General features: G+C 43.9%; 1 protein-coding gene across 1 annotated transcript in view; it reads left to right on the top strand.

Annotated features, from left to right (window-relative positions):
• The first annotated feature begins 405 nt into the window (after window positions 1–405).
• Window positions 406–23,130, top strand: part of EML1 (EMAP like 1) — a 128,309-nt gene continuing 105,584 nt past the window's right edge. Inside the window, exon 1 of the mRNA XM_065637117.1 lies at window positions 406–611. Within this exon, the coding sequence (XP_065493189.1) occupies window positions 584–611 (28 nt within the window). The 5' untranslated portion in view covers window positions 406–583. The remainder of the gene's footprint in view (window positions 612–23,130) is intronic.

Genomic DNA, 23,130 nt, shown 5'->3' with positions numbered 1-23,130 from the left:
CCCTGTCTTCTGGCCCCTTGTCCTGGCCCCTCTGCCAGCTTTGAGTATTTCTACTCAGACCCTTATTTAACTCGCAGACTGAGAAGATACAGAGCAAGACATCAGAGCGTGTCCCCCAGCCCACCGCCTCCCCCCACAGCCCCCCAGGATGCAGGAGTGCCCCGGTGGTGCGGCTCCCACCACCCACCCCACCGCACAGCAATTAGCCCTGTTCTCCAGCGCAGATTTGCGGCTCAGCTCTTAAAAGCCGTTTCATAAATATTCGATGGCCTTTCCGACAGGGTAATGTGCCTCTGTGACATTAAAGAGGAAACTCTGTGAAGGGGAGGGATGACAACAAATTTATCCACCAATAGCACACTCTTTTGGCACAAAAGCACATTCTTATCTTTACATCCCATAATGAGAAGGCAGGGACGGGACTGTTGCTACAGCTCTCTGGGTGGGTAGATGTACAGTGTAAGAGAAGGGTGGCTGTAAATTGTTAGATATTTTTTTCTCCCTGCCTTTGCAAGCAGAAGGACCTGCACTTACGTTCCTGCTGTGGTTTTTCTGAGCCCCCGGTGAGAGGACTTCTCGCACGATGTCAGACTGCGAGGGACTGCCTGTGGGTAAGCGTCAGATTTATATTTACCCCGGTGTCCTGCCGACTAGTTCACATTCTCAGATTGCAAAGTCACACGCGAAGCCGCTTGCTTTCGAAGGGAGCCGGAGCCGTGGCAGGCAGAGGAGAAACTCCCTGCATCACCGCCAAGCCTGGTGTGGTTCCTTACGAGCCCGTGGTGCAGGGCTGGCGCGGCTGGTATCGCCTGGATTTTCTCTAAAGGCACAGGGGCTGGATAGGAGGAAGGGTTCGGTAATTCAGGCAGATGGTCTGAAGTGTCTGTGTCCGGAGAAATGATGGTATTGACGTGCGTAGTCTCAAGTTCGGGAAGGAGAGTTTCTGGGGATGGGTCCTGCAGGACCAAGCGCGCTGTGTACGTCTCATGTTCGTGCCTTGATAAACCTTCCTGGGCAGTAACAGCCGCAGCAACGGCAGATAAATGTAATGCGAAGGGTTTATTTGCCGAAAGGAAATAGAAGCATACCTTATTTTCAGAATAAGTGCTTTACATGTTTTGCCTATATCTGGAAAGGGGCCCTTTCCTAGCACTTACGGCTGTGTATGTCAAACTTCACTGAGCCGGAGAGCACGTAAGCAAGAAGCATGTTTCTCAGCTGTTTTTTTTTTTAACTTCTGTAGGAATTGTAAACACTCACTAGACTGTCTGCATGAAAGGAAACTCTTGTTGAAATGCTACAGTAATTGTCTGCCAAAGCATTTTACTAATAAAGAGATGGACCATTGAAAACATTTTTTTTTCTTTTTTCGTTTTGTCATGGCAAGCATTTCTCTTTTCACATACATATATATATATACATACTGTGTAGCACTCATGTTTCACTGGCCTGTGAAGGCTGCATGTCAGACATGAGGATCTGGACTAAAAAGTGAGACTGAAGGAGAAGGCTGCTGCAGTGCCTTTTTTTTTTTTTTCTTATCTCTCTGCTTCCATCTTACGAAAGCAATCCCAAGTTCAAAAATGCGCACTCAAAACCAGAGTGGAAAAATATCAATTATGTATAAAGTGCAGAATGAACTGCACCATGCGCAGTTCCCTGTGCCGTCGCCATCGTTGTCGAAACAGGAGAGATGAGGACGAATATTTCTTGCTTACCTTCTCAAAGGGCTGATCTGTTCACCAGCAAATCTTCCCTTCTTCAGGCTTTGATTTTAAGGGCCTGACCTCACTTTGCTTGTTAAGCAGTCTGAGTTAAGGGTGGGATATTTCAGGGTGACAATGACAGTATTTAGCTGGCATCTGATATTAATGATGAAACTGATATTGGGCATGCATGGCATGTTGTGTGCAGAAGTTACTGATATCTTAATTACCTTTGCTGCTGAAAGGGCCTGGGAGGTTTCCTCTAGAAAAGCATTTGTAGATGCATGATTGGAGGGAAGGAAGTAGTTTGTTATGGGCAGGAATGAAAAGTAAAAATGAAGTGATGTTCAGATATGGATGTGGAATGGAAATGTGCCAGCATATGCAGAGGAAAGGTTTGTTTCTCTCTTCTCCCCCAATAATCCTCCCAGGTCGCCCAGCCAGAGCTGGCCCTGCCTGCGGTGGGCACAGGTCACTGCTGAGGGCGCACCCGCTGCATGGACCTGGCATCATTTTCTGGTTTGTGTATGTATAGATGTGTGCGTCCAGATACGCGTATATAAATACACACAAAACCAGCACTGGAGATAGACTTATCAAACAATTTTAGTGAACCAGTTGCTGATAGCTTGGTTTTCATGTCAAGGTATTTTGAAATCAAATAATTCTTTTTGTGGTTATTGCTCTTTTACTAACTAGTTCAGAGTTTAAAACTTGAGCAGTAAAAACTCCATAAAAACGGTTGCAAAAAATCGGCATCAAACTTTAAAAAATAATGATTAGTGTCCACTAGAGCAGAAATACCACTTCACTGAATCCAGTCAGCACAGTAAGGCTGGCGTTGTACATTTAAAATCCTTGGTTTTAAATGCAGCCAGATAATATAGCTGCAAAAAGTTGTTGCAGTGACAGATATCGTTAGCACTGCAATGTGGCTACAATCCAGAGCCCTGCGTATAACACAAACCGTACAGATGTATGCATGTGTCCATGTATACCCATGTACACAGCTATAAATAAGTTTAGCCAAAGCACAATATTAGTGTCAAGGGTATGTATTGCTTTGCCAACCTCCTTGCAAAGGCTATGCCTCACGAACAACCTGGAGAACTTCAGTTTGTAGTTACAGTAAATTAATGCCAGAATTTTTCACCGGCTTTCAGCCTACACAAGAATGTGGCAAGAACAGCTGTGTAATTGTTCCCTCGGACAAACAACCCAGAGGGAACTGCTGAATACAATCTTTGAATTAAATAGCTGGATGTGAATGGGTCAATATACCAATAATTTTTCAACAAGAAGCTTTATTCAGCAAGAGTATCCTACTTCTATGCTGGAAATGGTTATGCAGTTTTTCAGGATGAAAGCACTGGGTTTTTTAAAATCTCTGTTTTATGCTCAATTCCAGCATGGCTGCACCCTTTCACTGATGTGAAATGGAAAATTAAACATGTGATGCAAACAAAGTTTTATTTTGTCTTTTGAATGTAGCAGAGAAGACATAAAAAAAGGATCCTAGCTGTCAGATTGCATTAAATGTAAGCAAGTGTACAGTTATTTTGGACTGAATTCATACCAAAAAAGGCACTTGAAAGCATCGCTATCAAAATGACCTATTAGTGAACAGAATTCTAAAATTTAGGCTATTAATTTCTCATTGTAACACAAGGAGATAAAGAAGAAAGAAAGATCAGTCACTTCAGGACAAATGCACTCCTAGTTCTTCCTCGTTAGAAATTATTGACATACCGATGCTATCCATTAGTGCCAGCTACATAGATTTCCTGCCATTCCTACATGCAGATAAAAGAAAAGCACATCAATTATTTAAGTGCTTCCTCTTGTGTGTATTATTTTTCTCTTGTAAGGAGACATAGTTCAGTCCCCATACGAATGAACAGCTTTTCACACACCCAGCATTTTGATGAGGAATATATGAGTCACGATGGTTCTGGTTCTTAACACAATCTTTTTGACTTCAGAAAAACCTTGGAAGTCACGCAAAGGTTCTTAAAGTGTCTCTTGCCCTATTTTCTTATTTCAGCCACAGACTGACTTTGAATGGCACGGGGTGAATTTTTGTGGATAACATCACTGTTGCAATAATACAAGGTATTCAGCCATAGTAGATGAAGATTATATTGCTGAAGAAGGAGTAGCTATTCAGACACCAGGAGTCTCATATGTACATATTTTCTGTTATTTACTACAACAGGGCTAAGAAAGGAAGAAACAGAATTCATGTAGCTTGTTCTGCAGCAGGTGGCATGTGAATCTAACTGAATTTCCTTAAAATTCCTCCCAAACATTTATTGGCCTCATTTCAATAGAGGAGGAGACAAGACCTTTCATCTGAAGTATGTTCCTAACTCTTTAGCTAAATACTTCCTTTCAAAGCTAAAATTACACATTTCAAACATGTCTTTAAGACAGGCTGGAGCCAATTTGCTAAAATTGGCCTTTTCAGAATCAGGATATCCCAGAAACCTGCAGGAATTTAGATTTCCTGAAATTCAGCACATATTCTGCGCTGTCATGGGGAGTCCATCGAGCTCAGCCAGGGAGGCTGCTAGTGAGCGGGACCTCCATTTCACATGCTGGGCTGTCTCTAAACAGCCTCTGGGAATAAAACATGGCACAAACATATTTTTGTAAAAGTCATCAGAAATGACTCAGCACATGCATGAGCAGTACTCCTGTCAAATAAAATTGCCTCACTTTCACACACTCAGTATAGGACTATGTTTCAAATTAATTTTTCATCAGATCTGGTAAAAAATCTCAAGCTTTTTGCAGATAACTGTGTCCCTCTTAGGGCTGGAGCACCAGTTCTGCTATGCAGTTTAGACCTTAGATAAAAAGTCCTCACTCAAACACGAATGTTGCCATGTGAGTGGTCACACTGAATACCACTATTTGCAAGGTGAGACTCTAAGTATAACAAAAGGTAACACATTGAAATCACCTTGCAGAATTGCTGTACAGACTGCGTTTAATGCCCTGGGATAAGCAGGGAAGTGGCAAGTTTTTTTCCAGCATATCAACCCAGCTACCTGTTGCAAGTTAGAAAAGTACTGGCATGTCTTAAGCATCTCAAGAGAGTGGTCTGCAGGATGAACAACAGCTCCTGACCCCACTAAAACCTCCTGGCACTTTGAGGAATGCTGGCTTGCACACCCAGAGCTCTCCAGGAGCATCCCCAGCCAGGGGAAGGTGAGGCTGGGGCGCTGGGGCTCCCACACCTCAGAGCTACCAAAGCCCTGCACAGCCAGGCACCAGCAGTCAATACACTTAGAAAGAAAAAAATTATATATAACTTTCATCTTTGGGGGAAAATGGTGCGAATCCCGGATGAAGAGTGACTGTGAATGACTACAGCTAGAGCACTGTCATTGAAGCTGTGCAGCCTTGCTCAAGTCCCTGGGCTTAGATACCACCACAGATTACATGAAGTCTGTCTAGGGATTTGATCTGAGGGTCTACAAGTCCACCTTTGCTCTTGTCCAACTTGCTACATGCTTTGCAGCTGCGATGGACATGGCCAAGTCAAACATCTTAAAGAGGGAAGGTAAAAATGTCTGACAGTCAGTGTAAATCTTCAAGACAGAAGCATTTCCAAATGCCAGCCTTTACCTCATTTAGTGGCTTGTGCTTTTGCTTTGGCCAGGCTCATCGGGCAAGACATCACCTCTCTTATGTGTGACTTTCCATAGGAAAGCATCCTATCCATGAAGCAGTTTCATCTGGTTTGGCTGAAATCTCAGAGGATTTCCTGCAGGTTGCATGGCTCCCTCTTGCTCTCCCCTCTTTTCCCAAAAGCTCTCTACTGAGTTCACCTGGGCTGACAGCCCGTTCTTTGGGGGAAGCCCCATCCCAGGGAGAGATGGGGAGGAAATCCCCACCAGCTCCTGCTCTCTGACTCCAGCAGCTTGGCCCATTCCAGATCTATGTGGAATCATAGAATCATTTAGGATCATCAAGTCCAACAATAAACCCAGCACGGCCATGTCCAGCGCTAAAGAACGTCCCTAAGCAGCACATCTGCGTGGCTTTTCAGTACCTCCAGGGATGGTGACTCCACCACTTCCCTGGGCAGCCTGTTCCTGGCAACCCTTTCAGGGGATAAATTTTTTCTAATATCTAATCTAAACCTCTCCTGGTGCAACTTGAGGCCATTTCTTCCTGTCCTATCCCTTTCTGCTTGGGAGATGAGACCAACACCCTCCATGCTACAACCTCCTTTCAGGTAGTTGCAGACAGCGATAAGGTCTCCCCTCAGCCTCCTGTTCTCCAGGCTGAACAGCCCCAGCTCCCTCAGCTGCTCCTCATCAGACTTGTGCTCCAGGCCCTTCACCAGCTTTGTTGCTCTCTCTCTCCAGCACCTCCATGTCTTTCCTGTAGTGAGGGGCCCAAAACTGAACATGGTATCCGAGGTGCAGCCTCACAAGTGCCAAGTACAGGGGGACAATCACCATCATAGTAGTACTAAGCGCTAACAGCTAATTTTTGCAAAGCAATGAGAACCTAGAACACTATTATTTAACAGGGTTGGCTACTGATGAAGACCTCACAGAAACCCTGATCTTAATTTGGCAAACTCATTTCCTTTTGCATTTGGGAACCAGATCAGAAGATGAACACTAACTACTAAAGACAGTCAAAAATTTTCTGGTAGAGTGTTCTTCTGTCACAAAATACAGAGGTTACCAAACCAAAATGCAACATTTTGTCAACGATTTCAATATGTTAATACGTTTCTAAAGACTATATTTTGAAAACTGAAACTGAGTGGGAAGTAAGACAAAATATCTTGGAATTCTTGGGTAAAATAATCCCAAATATAATACCTGTGTTCCTTGGCCCCGTTTGATGCAAATGAAACTGAAATCCCAGAATTTTTGTGGCAGCTGGGAATTCTCCTGCTGACCCTCCCTGTTGCTCCTCCCAGAAAAGCTGTGTGTCCCTGGTTTGTCTGAGCAGTGCCTTGAACAATGGATGCTGTGCATTGAGGGGGCAAACACTAATGATACTGAAGAAATCATTATTTTGTATCCTTTTAAAGAGTTTTTGGAACATGAGGATCGCACAAACTTGCAAGGAAAAATTAGTGACTCTGGTGCCCCAGGAATTCATGATTTCCAAGAAAAAAACAGAAGCAGATTAATGGTGACAAGCAAGACACAGGGGTGGGAACCTGCCAGAGGCACATCTGGAAAGCCCTATTCACCCATCAGGCATTTCCAGAGAGTCTCATGATCCAAAATATTCAGCCAACAGTCTGTGATGAGTTAAAATCACCTTTGAGCAGTCTTCACCTGCTTCACAGGCTGGTGAGGGCTGAGCCTTGGTGGGAGGGCTCCCTGCTAAGGAGGGAATGCCAGGTTCAAACACAGCTTTCAAAGCCATGAGGCTGTGGTGGTCCAACCATAGCCTCTTCTCATCCACCTTCTCAGATCTATTGTTGGGGAAAAAAGCGCTTTTCTGTTTGGGAGAGATCTGAGGCTTCCCAAATCAGTGTAGCAGTTGCTTCAGTGCTGGCAAAGGGAGAGAGCTGGAGCAGCTCCCCGTTTGTACTCGTGTAAATGCCACGGACAGTGAAGTTGGTTCTTTGCCATCAAAAGCAAAGAAGAAAGAAGTTTCTCGCTGTCACAGCTGGGGTTGTTCTCGACAGGGGCTTAGCGCAGCTCAGCTGTAGCGTGGCTGTATGTAGCTGTGTGGTATAAGTCCCACCCACTACTCATAAACCAGATTCAAAGTTTGCAACTTCTGGAAACAGGAAAAAGGCAGCACAGGAGCAGCAGGACACAGATGTCCTGTCCCTGAGGCTTGGCCATAGTTATGTGGGAGGTGACTATGTTCCAGGGGTGTCCTGAGCAAAGGCACGGGGAGTATTAGAGCTAGCAGAGACATTAACATCAATTTTCAGAAGTCTAAGTTTGTACAAATGTACTGAAATTACATCTGGGAGGATAAGAAGGGTTTCCTTTCCTTCCCTTTCCTTGCCTTCCCTTCCCTTCCCTTTCTCTTTTTTGAGGGGGAGTGCTGAAGAAGGGGAGTCAGGCAGTCATTAGAGACAGTTGAAGTTAGCATAAAAGTTTGCAGCTGTGATGCTGGTTAATGATTTAGTTAAGGAAATACAGAAGATGCTACACAGTTCCTGAACACTCCTCCTCCCCCCCCCACCCCGCCCCACCACTGACAGCAGGATTTTGGTTATCTGTAGAAATACTTGGAAGATGTAGTTTGTCTCAGAGTCTGTGAGCAAGAACACTTGCACAGGCTGTACAGCACATTTCTGAACAGTCTTATTCCATGATGTTTATAGCAACTGAAGGCATGCAAAAAAACCCAACTGATGTGTTTTTTCTCCTCTTATCCTCAATGCTTCACAACATCTGCAGCATTTCCAACACAGTCTGTGTTAAGCCATTGGCATTTAGAAGCCATAATTACATTTAACATTTGCTGCTTCTTGTCTGGAGCCCTCTCTTGCTGCAGAGCTGTTTCATAGGCAGTAATTTAGAGGGTGGGGCACCCTTCCCTCAGTTTGCCATTCAGACTCCAACTAAATGCCCAGCTGGCCCTCTCACCAACCTGGGGAGTGCCCAGTCTCTCATCTACATATTCAGTTGTCTCTCTGTCCACATCATTTCTTTCCCTACTGTCTGTGATCAGTTCCCTCACCATGCACTAATGGTTACCATGGTTAAATTAGTAGCGTTCAGGATTTTTATAGATCTCGAACCTCATCTAAAACTCACTGAAAAGATTGGTAAGGTGCTCCAAATCCTTTCTTCCTTGTAGGAAATTGGGAAAAAAACCCCCTTGGGGCAAAGTAATGGGTTCCTGACAAACACCAAGCACTGGGCATGGACCTCCTTGGTAGTGCCCAGGATCAGTTCCCTGAAGGAATCCTGGGTTTAATGGAGCAGCTGAAGTCACTGTTGAGTCAGCAGGACATGTGGGGGCTGGTAAGAGCTGCTCCTTGGTTCTGTACATGGTTTGCCAATCATAGAAATTGTTTTTGGAGGAAAAGCCTGTCTCTGCAAGCCCTCTCTCAAATAATTCCCAACTGGGCTCAGCAAATTGGCTGTGGCCCTTGAAGAATTGCAATAAATTATAAGAAGATTAAGGAAAGTACAATGATGTCCTCATCACAGATAACAAGGAGCATTTCAGAGAGGTGCCAATGACTCGTTTATCTCAGACAGCACCTGCCCACCACCTGGGAAGGAACCTCCCAGCACCCCATCACCGCTCTCAGCACCGTTTGGGTGGTGCATGTCTCCATCACTTCAGTGCTCCTTGGCAGAACAAAGGCTTTCACCCACACCAGCTAGTGTGGGGGCATGAAATGAAGAGTTAGTTTGGAGTGATGTTTGAAAGATTTAGGTCTAAAATCCCTTCATGAATCCATAGACCCTACTTGCCAAACTTGGCATTTCACATGCTTTTCACCTATTTTGCAGATAAATGTATTTACTTGCTGTCTGCACAACACATATGCATACTCACCGTTTGTGACGTGCTCTTTGTGGAGCTGCAGGATGTACTATGGCTTTGCCAGTACCCCTCAATCACACAGCACACCCAGAATGCTTCCCAGTAACTCATAAAACTACTGTGAGAACGGGAAAATCCTTGCTGCTGCAACCAGCGGTGGGAAAGGAGCCCAGGGCTGGTGGCTGGGACATATTTGTGTGAGCAGAAGCTTCTCTAGTCTGCTTGGATGGACATGGTCATTCCTGCTTCTGCCCAGAAGCTCTGAAGAAGAACGACCCTGCACTTTGGCAGTTCCATTTGCTGTAAAAACGTGTCAAACCCCAGCAGCAGCAGCCAGCTCCCCAGGCAAGGGCTCTCCAGCCTGAAGCCAGGGCTGGCTGGAAACTGCTGTAGCTAGACAACTTGCCTAAAGAGGACTTACTGACGCAATGAAAAAGTAAAAGCACACAAAAGAGACCCATGTGCAGCATCTGAACTCTTGTTTTCCACAGATACCCAAAAACCTACAAACCTACTCAAAAACCTACAATGAAAAAGTAAAAGCACACAAAAGAGACCCATGTGCAGCATCTGAACTCTTGTTTTCCACAGATACTCAAAAACCTACAAAGGTGACAGCAAGCTAAAGGTCTCAGATTGTGCTTGATCATATCACAGGGATTAAGAAGGACCTAACTTCAGGTTAAACATATAATTTATGCATGTCCCACTCTCTGAGGCGAGAGCTTTAGGACCCTGATCTGACTCCTTGGAGTCAAGAGGAGCCTCTCCATCCAGTCCAATGAATTTGGATCACAAGTCTTAAAATCGCAGAAATACATTTATCCACCTGACCCATGGGTACAGTCTGTGGCTGGGTCAGCTCGGTTCTTCTGAAGACAGCCACGCTGAGCCCTGTGCTGTGTGGCTGCTGAGCTTTGCTGGGTGAGACCTCACCAGCAAGCACTCGAGCAGTGTGTGGGAAGCACCATGCCTTAGTCATACTTTGTGCCAGTGTGATTGCTCAGAGAAACGTATTTATATTTGCATCTAATTAAAATTCAGTAAATGTTTCATATTTCCCCTAGTGAAACATTGGTAGATATGACTTTGCAATAAGTCACAGCCATGTGTGTGGTATCATTCAGAGTTTATGTATGAGGGACTAAAGCACAGCAAGATCAAGCCAAAAGCAGTTCCCACAGATGTGGGTGTCTAATCGGAGATGCTTAGGAGCTCTTCCTTTGGAGCACCAGCACTGTGCTGTATTTCATACGTTCAAACTTAATTTGCAGTTGCGAGTGTTGGGCATGTCTGTAAATCAGATCCATGGTCTCCAGTCTGGCACAAGTTGATGAGGAATGTGCCGCCACTGACCATTGGTGAAAAGCTTGGTCTCCACAGTTACTTTGTGAAGCAACTCTTCTCCCTTTGAGAGCTGCTCTGCAGCTGAAACACAGATGCAATCCAGCTCCCAGCAAGCTCCTCTTCAAGCTGACTTAGCCTGAAATCATACTTGATTTCCCTGTAATTGCATTCTTTACCATGTTCAGTATCTCCAACAGGCAAATCTGTGATGTTATATTAAACAGCTTATTGGAAACACATTACGTCATAAAATACGAAATACTCAGACACCTCATAACTAGATCTCTAGCAGTAAGTATACTTGTTATAATATGGACTTGATACTTTACCAGTTGTTTGGAAATACTCTACAGCATCAACAACCTTGCAAACAAGCACCTCTGATAGAGGCAGCTTGCCCCAGGACACTAAATCTGACATTTTCCACAGTTGTTCTATCCCATAGCAGAGGCCTCCAGGTTCATCCTGTTGCTACAACAGTCTGCTGCCCTTCTCACACCCATCTGCCTCAGGCATGAGATTGCAATCCATTTGTGCTGCAGGCATATGGATTGCATGTGGAAAGGATTTTGAGAAGGAAACTATCATTTCCTGCATCTATCATAAATTTCAAATGTTATATTCAGGCATAACTGTTTGAAAACAGACAGTACATTGATGAAATGGAAGCAGTTTCTCTGGGAAATTTCACCTAAAATGTTTGATTCATCCTAGTACAGCCAGCTCTTTGATGTTTATCATGAGCCTCATAAGACTTGGTTTAATTTTTTTTCTAAAGCTGGATTTCTTGGGTCATGAGTTTTTGGGGTTGTCAAGATGTCTATGCACCATCTTTTTCACCCAGTCAGTAACATATGGGGAGCCTTATGTCACCGGAGGTTGAAGATTTTCTTTCAAAGATGTTTTGGTCAGGTATTTAAACATCTAAGGCATAGGGAGAAGCTTCATGTGAGAAAGTGTGAGAGAATGTGTGGTGTCTGGAACAGATATGTCAAGCTCAGGCACACAGTGCTCATATGTGTAGGCTGGAGAAAAATATTTCTCTAACAAAAGCTGTCTTTTTAAACACCAACCACATTTTTGCATGTTTTCATTTTGAGTAATTTAATTCAAAAATTGGAAAACTCCAGGGAAATCATTCAATCTGCTTACAGTTTTTCACAGGGGGAGTGTTTATTTTCTCAGCAAACTCCTCTCCTACAATTATATGGTTTCTTCAGATCTTTGGGGAGCCTCCTCACACATAAAATAGCTGAAGAGTCCTTTTGCTGTTCTTTACTACTCTCTGCCTACTCTGATGTCCTATAAAGCGGGAGAGTAAGAAGACAGCTCTTCTCTCTTCTCCCATGACAACAGAAGGAGACTATCTCTGACAAGTGACCAGATGACACATTTTGGTCAAGGCACAATGGGTCTCTCTTCCCTATTGTAGTAGCCTCACAGCTCACACCAGCGAGGCATCAGTACCATTTTGGGCTCTGGGGATGCAGAAGGACCATCGGACTGTGAGCATGAGCATCTCCCTGCTTCGTGCTGCTATCAGGACCTCAGCAGGACAGAGCCAGTTCCCAGAGTAGCACATGTGCTCCTGTGTCATGTCCCTCCCTCCCAAGGTCTGCTGTCCCTGCAGGGGACAGGAGGCAGAGGAGCCCCCCAAGGTGCACAAGAAAACTTGCTGTGAGACACAATGGTAGCCAGGAGCTAAACATCTCTGTTTTGTTCAAGAAGGAGACATAGGTTTAGAAACTACTCAGTTTTCCTAAATTGTTTTTACTTTTTCCTGCAGAAATATGCCTCAAAGTTGAGTGCGTGTTTAGCATTTTCTTCCCTTTCCTAATGAAGTTCAGCAGCTGGGTTATCCTAGGTGATGGTGCCACACCGTTAAAGATTTCCTTGTTTTGAAGCAATTGCTCAATTGACAATCTGCCTCGTTAATTAAGCTGCCTTCAGGGAGAGAGGAGAACTAGAGGCAACCGCACATTTAATGACTTGACCCGAAGGGCAAGGCAAGGCTGTGGCGTGAGTCTATCCCAGCACAGCCCCAAGCCCACCCAAACAGCTGCATTTTTGCCACTCAAAGCGCCTGCATTCTTAGGAATGAACGCGAACCAAGGTGTTTGAGTGAGGAGCCAGCGCGAGAAGGTCAAATTTACTTTCCTCTACTCCATGTACCGCCTTGCCATGGGCCAGCCCGTTTACAAGTTGCGGCCTGGAGAATGCTGAGGAGTGAGTGCGGCTGGGCAGGTGCCCTCTGGTACAGCTTCTCCAGGCTTGGTCTCATTCCTCTGTGCCAACTCACCCATTACTAGCAACGAACCCAGACCTCTCCTCTCAATAGATAATAGCAACTGATGAGCCCATGTGCTTGAACTTCTGTGTGCTGATCTGCTATCAAACATCAAGAGAAGGTACCAAAAATCAGCAGGAAGGCAAATTCTTCACCAAGCTTGGTGTACAGTCAGAGATAGCCCTAGGTTTCTGCCCGGAGCTGGAGGTTAACTTTAGTTCAGTAAAAGGTTATCAGATCTCTGTTTCTGTTTCCATTATTTCCCAAAAGCCACTTAGAAGAACTGAGTTATCTTCCTTGTCTAGATTCTCTGGCTACTGATGATGCTTGGCTGCCTTCTCTGTATTTTCAAGGCCTCGTGTGAGAGATTTCTCCTCTGGACTTTCATTTTGTGGGTTACCCATTGGCTGCTGTGGGCACAATGTGATCCAAAATTCCCATTTTCTGCACAGCCAAGTGGGTTTGGGCTAGGAAGACTGATTTCTTCTTGCTACTTAGGAGAGCTCCTTATGAAGGGCATGTGCTCTGAAAGGCACTGCTGCAGGTTTCCAAACACTTAGGACCACCCCTTCCTTTCTTAGATATTACCTTAGGCAAGTACTTCTTAAAAATTGTCTCTCTTTAGCTGTGTATGTGGTTCCCAAGAGATCCTGAGTGGTGTCACTGCTGCTGTACAGTGCTCCCTGGAGACACCCAGTCTGAGACCTCTCTGGCCTTCCCTTGGTTCTTTCAGTCTTGCCCATCTGCTGCTGCCTTTTTTTTGCTCTGCCCAGCAGTAAGTCCTGAGAAAATACCTTCATTTTATCCAGAGATGGAATAAGAGGCGTCAAAATACCAATCATAAGAATCTAGGGGAGTAAAGTTTTTGCATCTGTACACTCATGAAGTAGAAATGCAAAAGTCATTTTCTGCTTGGACTGAAGATTAGGATAAATTTCTTTGCGCTTATTAGGGGAAAGCATCTTTTACTATTTTCACATCTTGAATAAAGGCAGGTTTCTCCAATTCTTATGCAATAAAGGTGGAATTCTACCAAGTATCTGATGATGACCCAAACCACAATAGTGAAATATGAGCCACTTGCTCATGTCACTGAAATCTCAGAAGGGAATTATAGCCTTTAGCAGGATTCATTTGAGGTATACTACTTAAGGTAATAGGGATGGACAATCTCATTAAGATTTATTTCCACTCCATTTAAACATGGGTTCAAAAGTACAGCTGGAGCTGTACTGGATTTATCTTTGCCTTACGGAAGAGATTGGAAAAAGAAGTAAACAGAAAACACAGTCAACCACTCAATCGGCTGTGCCAGGAGATTGCAGTATATAGACTTCTGCTCAGCAGGCTTGGAGGAAATCAGAACAAATGTATATCCTTATTAACTGCATGGGACGGTTGTTTGTTTGTTTGTTTTTCTTCCCACTGAGTTTAAGAGACATTGCATCATTCCGGGAGGGAGGGAGAAACACAAAACGATTGCTTCTCTTCTTCCCTAGTGGTCGTTCATCATGCTCACTGGACTTGTTCCAGACCTGAATTTGTCCATACTCATTTGGGAAACGCATGGTTTAGGAAAAATACATTTTCAAACATTTTGGTTTGTATTGCAGATTGCCTAAGTAGTCTGAGATGTTCACAAAGCTTCCAGTGCATCAGGCTTGTCCTCTCCCAGGTAGTGATATGTGGTGACTGTAATCCTTCTATCATGCTCTAAGTGCTTGTTTCTGCTTTTGTTGAAGTCATCCAGATTGTGGATTATTTGGAAGCATTTCTTTTCTCTGCTTCCTCAGTATAAAAGAAGTAGAGGATCTTTCCAAGGGGGAGAGGAGGATTTGCTAGATAGCAAATGCAGAAGCCCACTAAATTTGCTTCAGTGCCTTTCTGGTAAGTGGGAATAGATACACTCAAATGCTTCAAACGCTAGAGAGAGGCTACACCTACCAGAAGAGACTCGTGGTGATTGTGGCCTGAAGCCAAGGGACTTTTGGGATCAGACACTCCGTAATCCACAGGCCAAGCTCAGGCTGCCAGCATGGTCCAGCTCCTCTGACAGCAGCAACAGCGGGGCCATCCTAGGGCTTGCCCTCGCAGGAGGGTGGGCTGCAGGGCTGCAGGACCGGCATCAAGGGGGGCTTCAGCAGGCAGATGATGTGACCAGCAGAGGACATGACCTCAAGCATGTCCTTGGTGTTGCTTCCGCATGGCAACATAGCCAAGCCTTTCAGTCCATGAATGGATTTTCTTGTTTGGGCAAGACCCATTGCACACTCAACCTTCTCAGATTTGGACCATCCTTTGTGGTTTACCGAAACCCAGGGTAAAAGAGTATGTCTAGAGGCCCCTGGAGATACCAAGGCAGGGAAATGCATTTTCCCCCTCCCACACTTTCTGTGAGAGGCTTGGCTTGGACGTAGATCCAGCATCATTATTCTGTAAGTATGATTTCCTTGGCACTTGCCTGATGCTTAAAAATGCACAATCAACACTGCCATGTAGGACAGAACTAAGATCCGCATGTTTGGGAGAAAAATAAGGGATTAAATAGAAAGAAAAATGGAGTCGGCAGTTCTAAGGACCCATCACCATAGCATCAAACCACTATTTACAAAACTTCTTTGTGAAGAAGTTTCCACAGGCTCTTTCCTTCAGTTTCAGTTAAACTCAACATAGTCACTGCTCCGGATTTAAACTCTGCTCTGAAAGGCCTGTAATCTAAACATGGAAACATTTAAGTCATGCACTAAAACGAGAAAATGAAGCTGCACAGTGCGATCCAGTACTGTGTGAGGACCCCTGGGCTGGTCCTGGTAGAGCAGCAACAGCCCCATTGCGTAGAGCAGCACCGAGGGAAACCCCTCTTGCAGGGCCCAGAGCTGCCATTCTGGAGAAAACCCTCCTGCAAGCCCCAGAGATCCCACCCTGAGGGGGAGAGCCTCCTGCAAGCCCCAGAGCTGCTGTTCCAGGAACGCAATGCTGGGCCCAAGCTAACACGAGCTGCCCGGCAGCCCGGTGAGCCAGGACATAACGTGTCCCCTCTGCATCTCTGCAGCTGCGTTTCCCGTGCTGCCTGGGGCATCTGTGCCCTGTCCTCCCTCCTATGATGTAGGTGTGCTCCAGCTCGACAGCAGAAGAATAAAGCCCCATCTGTTTTCAGTGGCTGACTTGTGTGAAATATGGTTCAGACTCTGGCACAAAGCGGGGAAAATTAATTGGGTATTAAAAACTTCATTCTGTTTTAATCTGGAATTATTAAGGACATTCATGTTTTTAAACACAATGTTTAACCTGACAGTGTTCCATTAAAATGCTTTATATAAGCTCATTAGGAGCTTCTGTGCAGTATCATATTTATTGCAATTAGCAAATATTAGTGGCTCAGCCAAACTGCAAGATACGTTTTCTGTCCTGCTTCTCTTTTGTTCCTCCATCTCCTGCCTGTCACAACCTAAGTGTAGCCTAGATTAGATCCTTTCACACATCGGCCTTTCTGTCTGACAAGTCCTAAAGAAGGAGAAATAAAAGAAGGAAAAGGAAAAGAAAATTAACCATTAGGAGCCTCTGAGAAATCAAAAGAGGCTCCTAGATTAAGTACCTCACCAGTGTCAGGGCTAGCAGCACTGCCAGTGGCATTAGTGGCACTAAGTCACTTAATTCCAATATGATTCAGAATCATTTGTAGCTATCGGCTTATTCAGAGTAAATCCTCTTCCTCCCAGGTCTTTTGTTTGCCATCTCTTGACAAGCTACGTTGCATATAAATGAACTCGTAAGATATGTGAAGGAGGGATATATTTTCATTTGTACTGAAGTTTCATGCATGCAAATGCTACCGTAGAAATACTAGTAATGAATAGTATTAATAGTTAATTAATCCAAACTGTATTTTGGTTTTGTTTTGTGTTTTTTGAGCCCTTACTCAGTTACAAAATATTTGAAATGAAGGGGAGGTTTCCCTGAATAAAGACAGGCCCATTTTTAGAGATGCTCCAACCTTGTTCCAGTCAGTGGCAAAGGGTGGCCCAGCTGGCTCGTGTCCCAACCTGGACCTCAGGGGATGGCTGGAATTTGGCCTCTGAGGTCTTTTGTGGCTCATGAGTGAATCACAGGCTGCTGAGCCACTTCCAGCCACAGACAGCTCAGGTTCCCAGGAAGCAGCAAAGGTTTGGGTACCTGAGTCTCAAATGCTACCCATGAGCACCGGAGTTCCAATATAAGTGCTGGCTCAGACCTTTCAGCCCAACTTGGCACTTCTCTGTGTGACCCCAAATGCTTGAGTCCTGACATTGCTGAGCAGATAAGCACTGGTGCTTATCCTACAGCTCCTTGAGAGGATTCAAATCCTCTAGCAGAGGGCATCCTAACTACCGGGGCTGGGATGCTGTCACCAGATGATATGGAGAGCATTTAGGAAGCAGTGTAGAAATCAGTACTAGACCTTCCATGACAGACCTGGACCTTTTCCCCGGCAGTGCCACGTGGCTGTGCAGGGGAAGGACGCCTGGTCCCCTGCCAAGCTCCAGCCCTACTTGGCTTGTCGGCAGTGCTTGACATTAATGCTCCTTCTGCCCTGCGTGCTAGCCTGCACTGCCCGTATTTGATGATAGCTGGAAAAAAGTCAAAAATTTATGAGGCTGTTTGAGGAGTTTTCTTTTTCTAAAAAGGAAGGAAATAAAGGTGCCCATGAAGTTCACTTATTCACTTAACTATTGTATAAAAATGCATCCAATCATTACCTTCTTGATTTGTAAAGAACCTACTGCAAAAGTGCCAGACATGCAGAGCAGCAATCAGAGCAATGATTTTTCATTTACTGCAAACATCACAGAAGTTCAGAGATCATAGTTGAGAGGGTTTATTTTGGGCACTTGGGCAATGAAGGTCGTTGTTTAAAGGAGACGCATTCTGCAGCTATTAATAATCTAGATTTGAGGGCCCAATTCACAGACATTTTCTAGTTCTGTTCCTTTCTATCTGAGTTGCTCGAGTCCCTGTTTCTTCTCCCAGCTGATGCCCTTTCCCCCTGATGCTCTCCAGTGGGACAGCCTGCTACTCAGCCACTTGGAAATCAACTCCAGAGTCTCTCTTGCAAGAGATATATTGCAAGTACTCCCCACTGAATAAGCATGAACCCCCCAAAGGCCATTGAATAGTGCCGTGTGCCATTGCTACAAGCAGACATTATCGTTTGCAAGATGCCTTGAGATAGTTTGCAGTTCTGTCTGGAAATATTCACCCTGAGTCTGTCTCATTCCTCATTCAAATCTTTTCATTGACTTCAGGGAGCTCAGCTTGGACTTACTGTTAGGATCGAACTTAGGTTCCTAAAATCTCAAGAGCTCTTCTATTATTTTTCTTTTAAGTCATTTGATCCAAACACCCATCAACTGACAAGTGTCTCTTTGTCCTGTTGTGCCTTCCACAAATGTAATATTTATGGCATGTACTTGCTGAACTGAAAAACAGCATTGATACCCATTTCCATCGCCTTTCCAGGAACAGATTTAGGACACAGTCTAGAGATTAATGCCTTGGCTGATAGTGAGGAGTATTAACAGTGGGACCAAGATACGGTCATATTACATAAAAAGAGAAACACTAGCTGCAAAATCCACCACTACGCAGAAGAGAGAAGAGTATGTCATGGATGAATTTATCAGTATTTCAAAGCTGGGCCATCAGAGATGAAGCCAGCTACATCACTTACAAACTGGAGTCTGCATTACAGTTAAGTTAGCTATGATCTTGCACTAGTTGATTCACTGAAAATTTTAAAAGAAGGATAAATATTGTCTATAACCCCTGTTGCCAAAGAAAACGTAAGCAGTATTATTTTCAGCTGCTTAGTCACCCAAAGGGAGCCACAGCACATGAGTCTTGCTGTGCTTTTGGCTGCTGGGAGCAGCAGCTTTCCCCTTCAAGCCTGGGGCTGTGCATGCCCGGATCTTGAGGGAAAACAGGAATAAATCACAAGTTCACAGATGTTGCCTTGCTAACATGAGGTGTGCAGTCTAAGCATGTGCAGTATGGATCATGAACTTGCTGTTGGAAGAGAAAGTGTTTGGGGAAACTTTTACAAATGAGAAGACAAATATGCTGGTATGTCTTCTTGTGCTCCAGTAAGGACATGCAGTATTATGTGCAGATTGGCTAGAGGAATCACTGTCTTCATCAGTGGTAATGATGTTTCATAACAAAGACAGATTGTGTCTACAGAGAAAAATAAGAAAGGTGGCTGCCAAGTAATATCAGTGAACATATTAGGAAAACACTATTTTGTTATTAAAAAAAATAGTGACATTAAAATCTGGTTACGTGGCTTGTCTAAACTGAGGAGACTAAATATTCTGTAACTATCACTAACCAAAGGATTTATTTATTATTCCCCAGTTATCCTACTGCAACTTAAATACCTCACAAAAAGACCCTTAGCAGCAAAAATTCAAACCAGCTATATTTTATTAGTTACCAGCGAGTTCCTGCACCAAAGATAAAATATGTCAAACATGAGATCCCATTAGAAGAAAGAAAGAAAGAAAGAAAGAAAGAAAGAAAGAAAGAAAGAAAGAAAGAAAGAAAGAAAGAAAAGAAGAAGGAAAGAACAATGGATCACAGTATCCCAGATCCATTCCCTCTGCCCAGAGCTGGTGTCCATGGGCACACAGAGTAGTGAGTGATGGTTTCAATCCCGGGAAAGGCCTGGCTCAGCCATATGTGGCTGGGAGGATACTACAGAGAAAAAGCAGGTTTTGGCTCCTCGGTATTTGGGGCTCACATTGGTAACCTCAATATACACTCATTGCCCTGCCCTCTCAGCTAAACCACTTCTGATTTATCTGCCCTTCGTGTTGGAGCAGACACAAAGAAGCCCATAGTGCAACTGAAGAAGCGTCTTATTCCCTCATTCTTCCTAGAGGTTGTTAGTGATGGGTAGAGCTTGCTTATAAAAAATAGGATAGTTGCAGAAATACAGTGGTATTGTAACATGCAATAAAAAATCCAGCAGCTCTAAACAGACCACATTTCAGGTTCAAAATGCCTATCAATAAACTTAGTTATACATTCATAAACAGTTACTTGCACTACAAAGATGTCACCAAAGGGCCTAATTTCATCTTCTCCGAATCCACAGCAACTTGCAGGACTGTGATTTAAACCCTGGTCATCACCCTGAATGTGTATGTTTGGGGGATGGGGAGTTAAATCACACGAAGCCTTCTTCCTCTCACGGAATTAGCTGTACCTTGAGAAGTTAGTTGGTACAATTATTTATTACTTGCATAAATCAGAGCAATCCAAAGAGGTCTGCCAGTGAAGTTTAATGGCATGTTCCTGTTTCTGTTATTGTTCTAATGTCTCCAACCGGAGAAAGGGATGATTCATTGGTTTTGTTTTTCAGGTTTTGGTGGGGTTTGTTTTGTTTTGGTTTAGTTTAGTTTTTTTGTAATGCTATATGTTCCCAGGGAAATAATAGATAGTGATTTATATACGAAATCCTTAAAGCGGGAGGAAGTCATGCTTGGGTCTTGCTGCCATGGAGGGAGAGAAATAGACTGTCCTAATATATTTGGCTAAAGAAGGTATAGCCTATGGGAAAACAGACTGAGCAAGACTGGAGAGCCGTACACAAACTGGCATGGGAGATTCTGAGCCAGAGAACAGACTGTTTAGATAGAGGCACTTATGGGTACTCCCCTCCAACAAATGAATCACAGAGGGCATAACTGGCTATTTTTAACAGCAATGCCTACATTTCTTTTGCCTTTTACCTTGAGAAAACTGTGAAGCACTATCTAGGAGCCGCTAAAAATCCATACAGAGCAATGCTGGGCTTCCTGTATGGGTGGGCAGGGCTCCGAGTGCCCTTGGCTTGGCTGTGCAGCAGGGCCCACAGACACATAGGTACATATATATATGTGCGTGTGTCCATGCAAAAGTAGTTAATTCTCTCAACATATGTCCTCATGTGGTAGGTAAAACGTAGAACGGGGTGCTCAGGCACCCTCTGTGCTGCCACCCTCCTGCTCCTGGACTTGCCCTCAGCTTCCATTCAGGGATCAGGGAGATTGCATCTGCTGACATCCTAATCATTGCTCTGGGCAAAATCCTTTGACTTCAGCTCTGGGAATCATGATTTAATCCAATAATTTAGCCCAATAATGGAAACCAGTGGGTAACACAATATTTATTTTTATCATTATATTCACCATTTGGAAGTAACGGGCTGCAAACCCCTTATGATTTGTGGCAGGACATTCCATTAATGCACCTATAAAAAAAGCAAAGATGTCTCCATTGACAACACTTAACAATTTTCTCTATTACTTTGATGACTATCCACTTTGAACGGAGAGTGCTTTTCCGCACCATTGAAGCATAGCTAGTATATAACCTCCGAGCACTCAGAAATGCTGAGATGCTACAAGAAGCAACACTTAAGTGAGCGCATCCGCTCTTTGGCAGGTGCTGCTCACTTCGCTGCCCGCCGTCCTGCTGCATCACCCACAAACCGGGACAAAACATGCCCCGTGGCATCAAGAGTGGGACAGAGCTATTTCGTCTGCCTTCCAGTTTTGCGTGATTACCAAGTGGATTTTACATTCAATTCCTTGTACGAAATTGGTAATAAAATCTAGGCAGGTCTAAGCTTGTTTCATAAGTTTTTATTTGGTAGCAGAAATAGTATGTACTCGTCTGGCAGCAGGGAGGACACGGAGGCTGTAAACTGAGACACTGATGTTCAAATCCAGTGGATCAGCATAAAGCCCTCAGGATATTATTCTTGCTGCAATTACAAGTAACAGCTATCAGGAAAAGAAAGGTTAAGAGGCTGCCATGTAGTGAATAGAAATATTTCTCTTCAGTCGTTTGTATGAATACTGCAGGCAAGGATAATTTTTTTTTTTCTGTAGAGCTCTCAGTGACAAATTGGTCTCTATTGATCATTGATAAATTGACCTCCAGTAGTCCTCTGGCTTTTGCTTATGGGAGGCAGTGGTGGGTGAACAGTGTGGTCATTTTAAGCTGGGTACAAAAAAAAGATCCTGATTTAAAAGTCTCCTTGTGTGACCTTTGCTTATATTCAGAAGTGTTTCTCACACAAACAGCCCTAGTGATGTGGACACTAGTAGGTAGATGGTAGAGATATTTCCCTGTGACTGTTAGAGACTGGAGATGAGAAACAAAAGCTTCTTTCTGAGAGCTTCCCATCCATCTCGAATGCTCTGACTCACTTTACCTCATGTGAGGCTGACTGATTAGAAAAACCAACACTGCCATCTTTTTACCACGTTTACAGGATCACAGCCTTAGGATACACAAAGCATTACTCACTTCAGCTGATCCCATTAATGCTGAAGACACAGGCTTGTACTTACTCTGTACAGGCTGTAGAAAAGGCTTCTGTGTGAGAGGATTATGGCTACAGTTCAGATGCTCAACATTTCCCCATAGAAGAATTTTACAATGAAGCAATAGCATCATTATGAGCTTGCAATGCATTAGCATCTGCTTTATTTCTTCTGTTAAAATCTCCCTAATTTTTTTTTTATATGTGTATGTGTAAGGCTATGACAAAACTCAAAACCATTTGTTGCTTTCCTTGATTTTTAAGAAACTAGTTACTTAGGAAATAGACGAAAAATCTCAGGCTAAGTTGGACAACATAAACTATCAATGCAAAATGGCAATGCAATACCATGTCGATGTGAGTTGAAAGCTGAGCAGATTTCTATTTGCCAACAGGTGCCTCTCTGAGCTTGCTTGTATGCAAACACAAACTCAGTCTGGCATAAATTATATGAACTATGTTATCTCACATCAAAATATTTTCCCAGTTCTGTGTGTTTCCAAACATGTCTAATCTATGCATTTCTGAGTATATTATGTGTGTTCCTCACAGCTGAAGCAGGTGTATTAGCTCTTCTCCTGTTTAAACCAAAGATGTTCTTGGATGTGTCAATGGATAGAAAAAAATACTTCTCCAGGTGGTCCCAGGTATGAAAAACAAATGGTTTGACAAGTCCACACAAGGCATCCAACACAAGCCCTTCAAATTACAAATTATTTTATTGCAGGAGGTGTACTCTCCCTTTCCACTGACCTTGCCATTCTAAGCGGGTTCTTATGACATCACCTTAATGCTGTGGCTTAAAAACAGCTTAATTAATTTAGTGTCTATGCATTGCTGTCTGCTGCCACTGTAACCTTCACATAAATAAAAAGAAGACAAGGCACCCAGCTGCTGCTCATGCAGAGCCCTTTGAGTCCCGGACATAACCCACCAGC

Source organism: Caloenas nicobarica, chromosome 5 (assembly GCF_036013445.1).
Source record: "Caloenas nicobarica isolate bCalNic1 chromosome 5, bCalNic1.hap1, whole genome shotgun sequence".
NCBI lineage: Eukaryota > Metazoa > Chordata > Aves > Columbiformes > Columbidae > Caloenas > Caloenas nicobarica.
The sequence above is the reverse complement of the archived record's forward strand: the minus strand, read 5'-3'. Positions and strand labels throughout refer to the sequence as shown.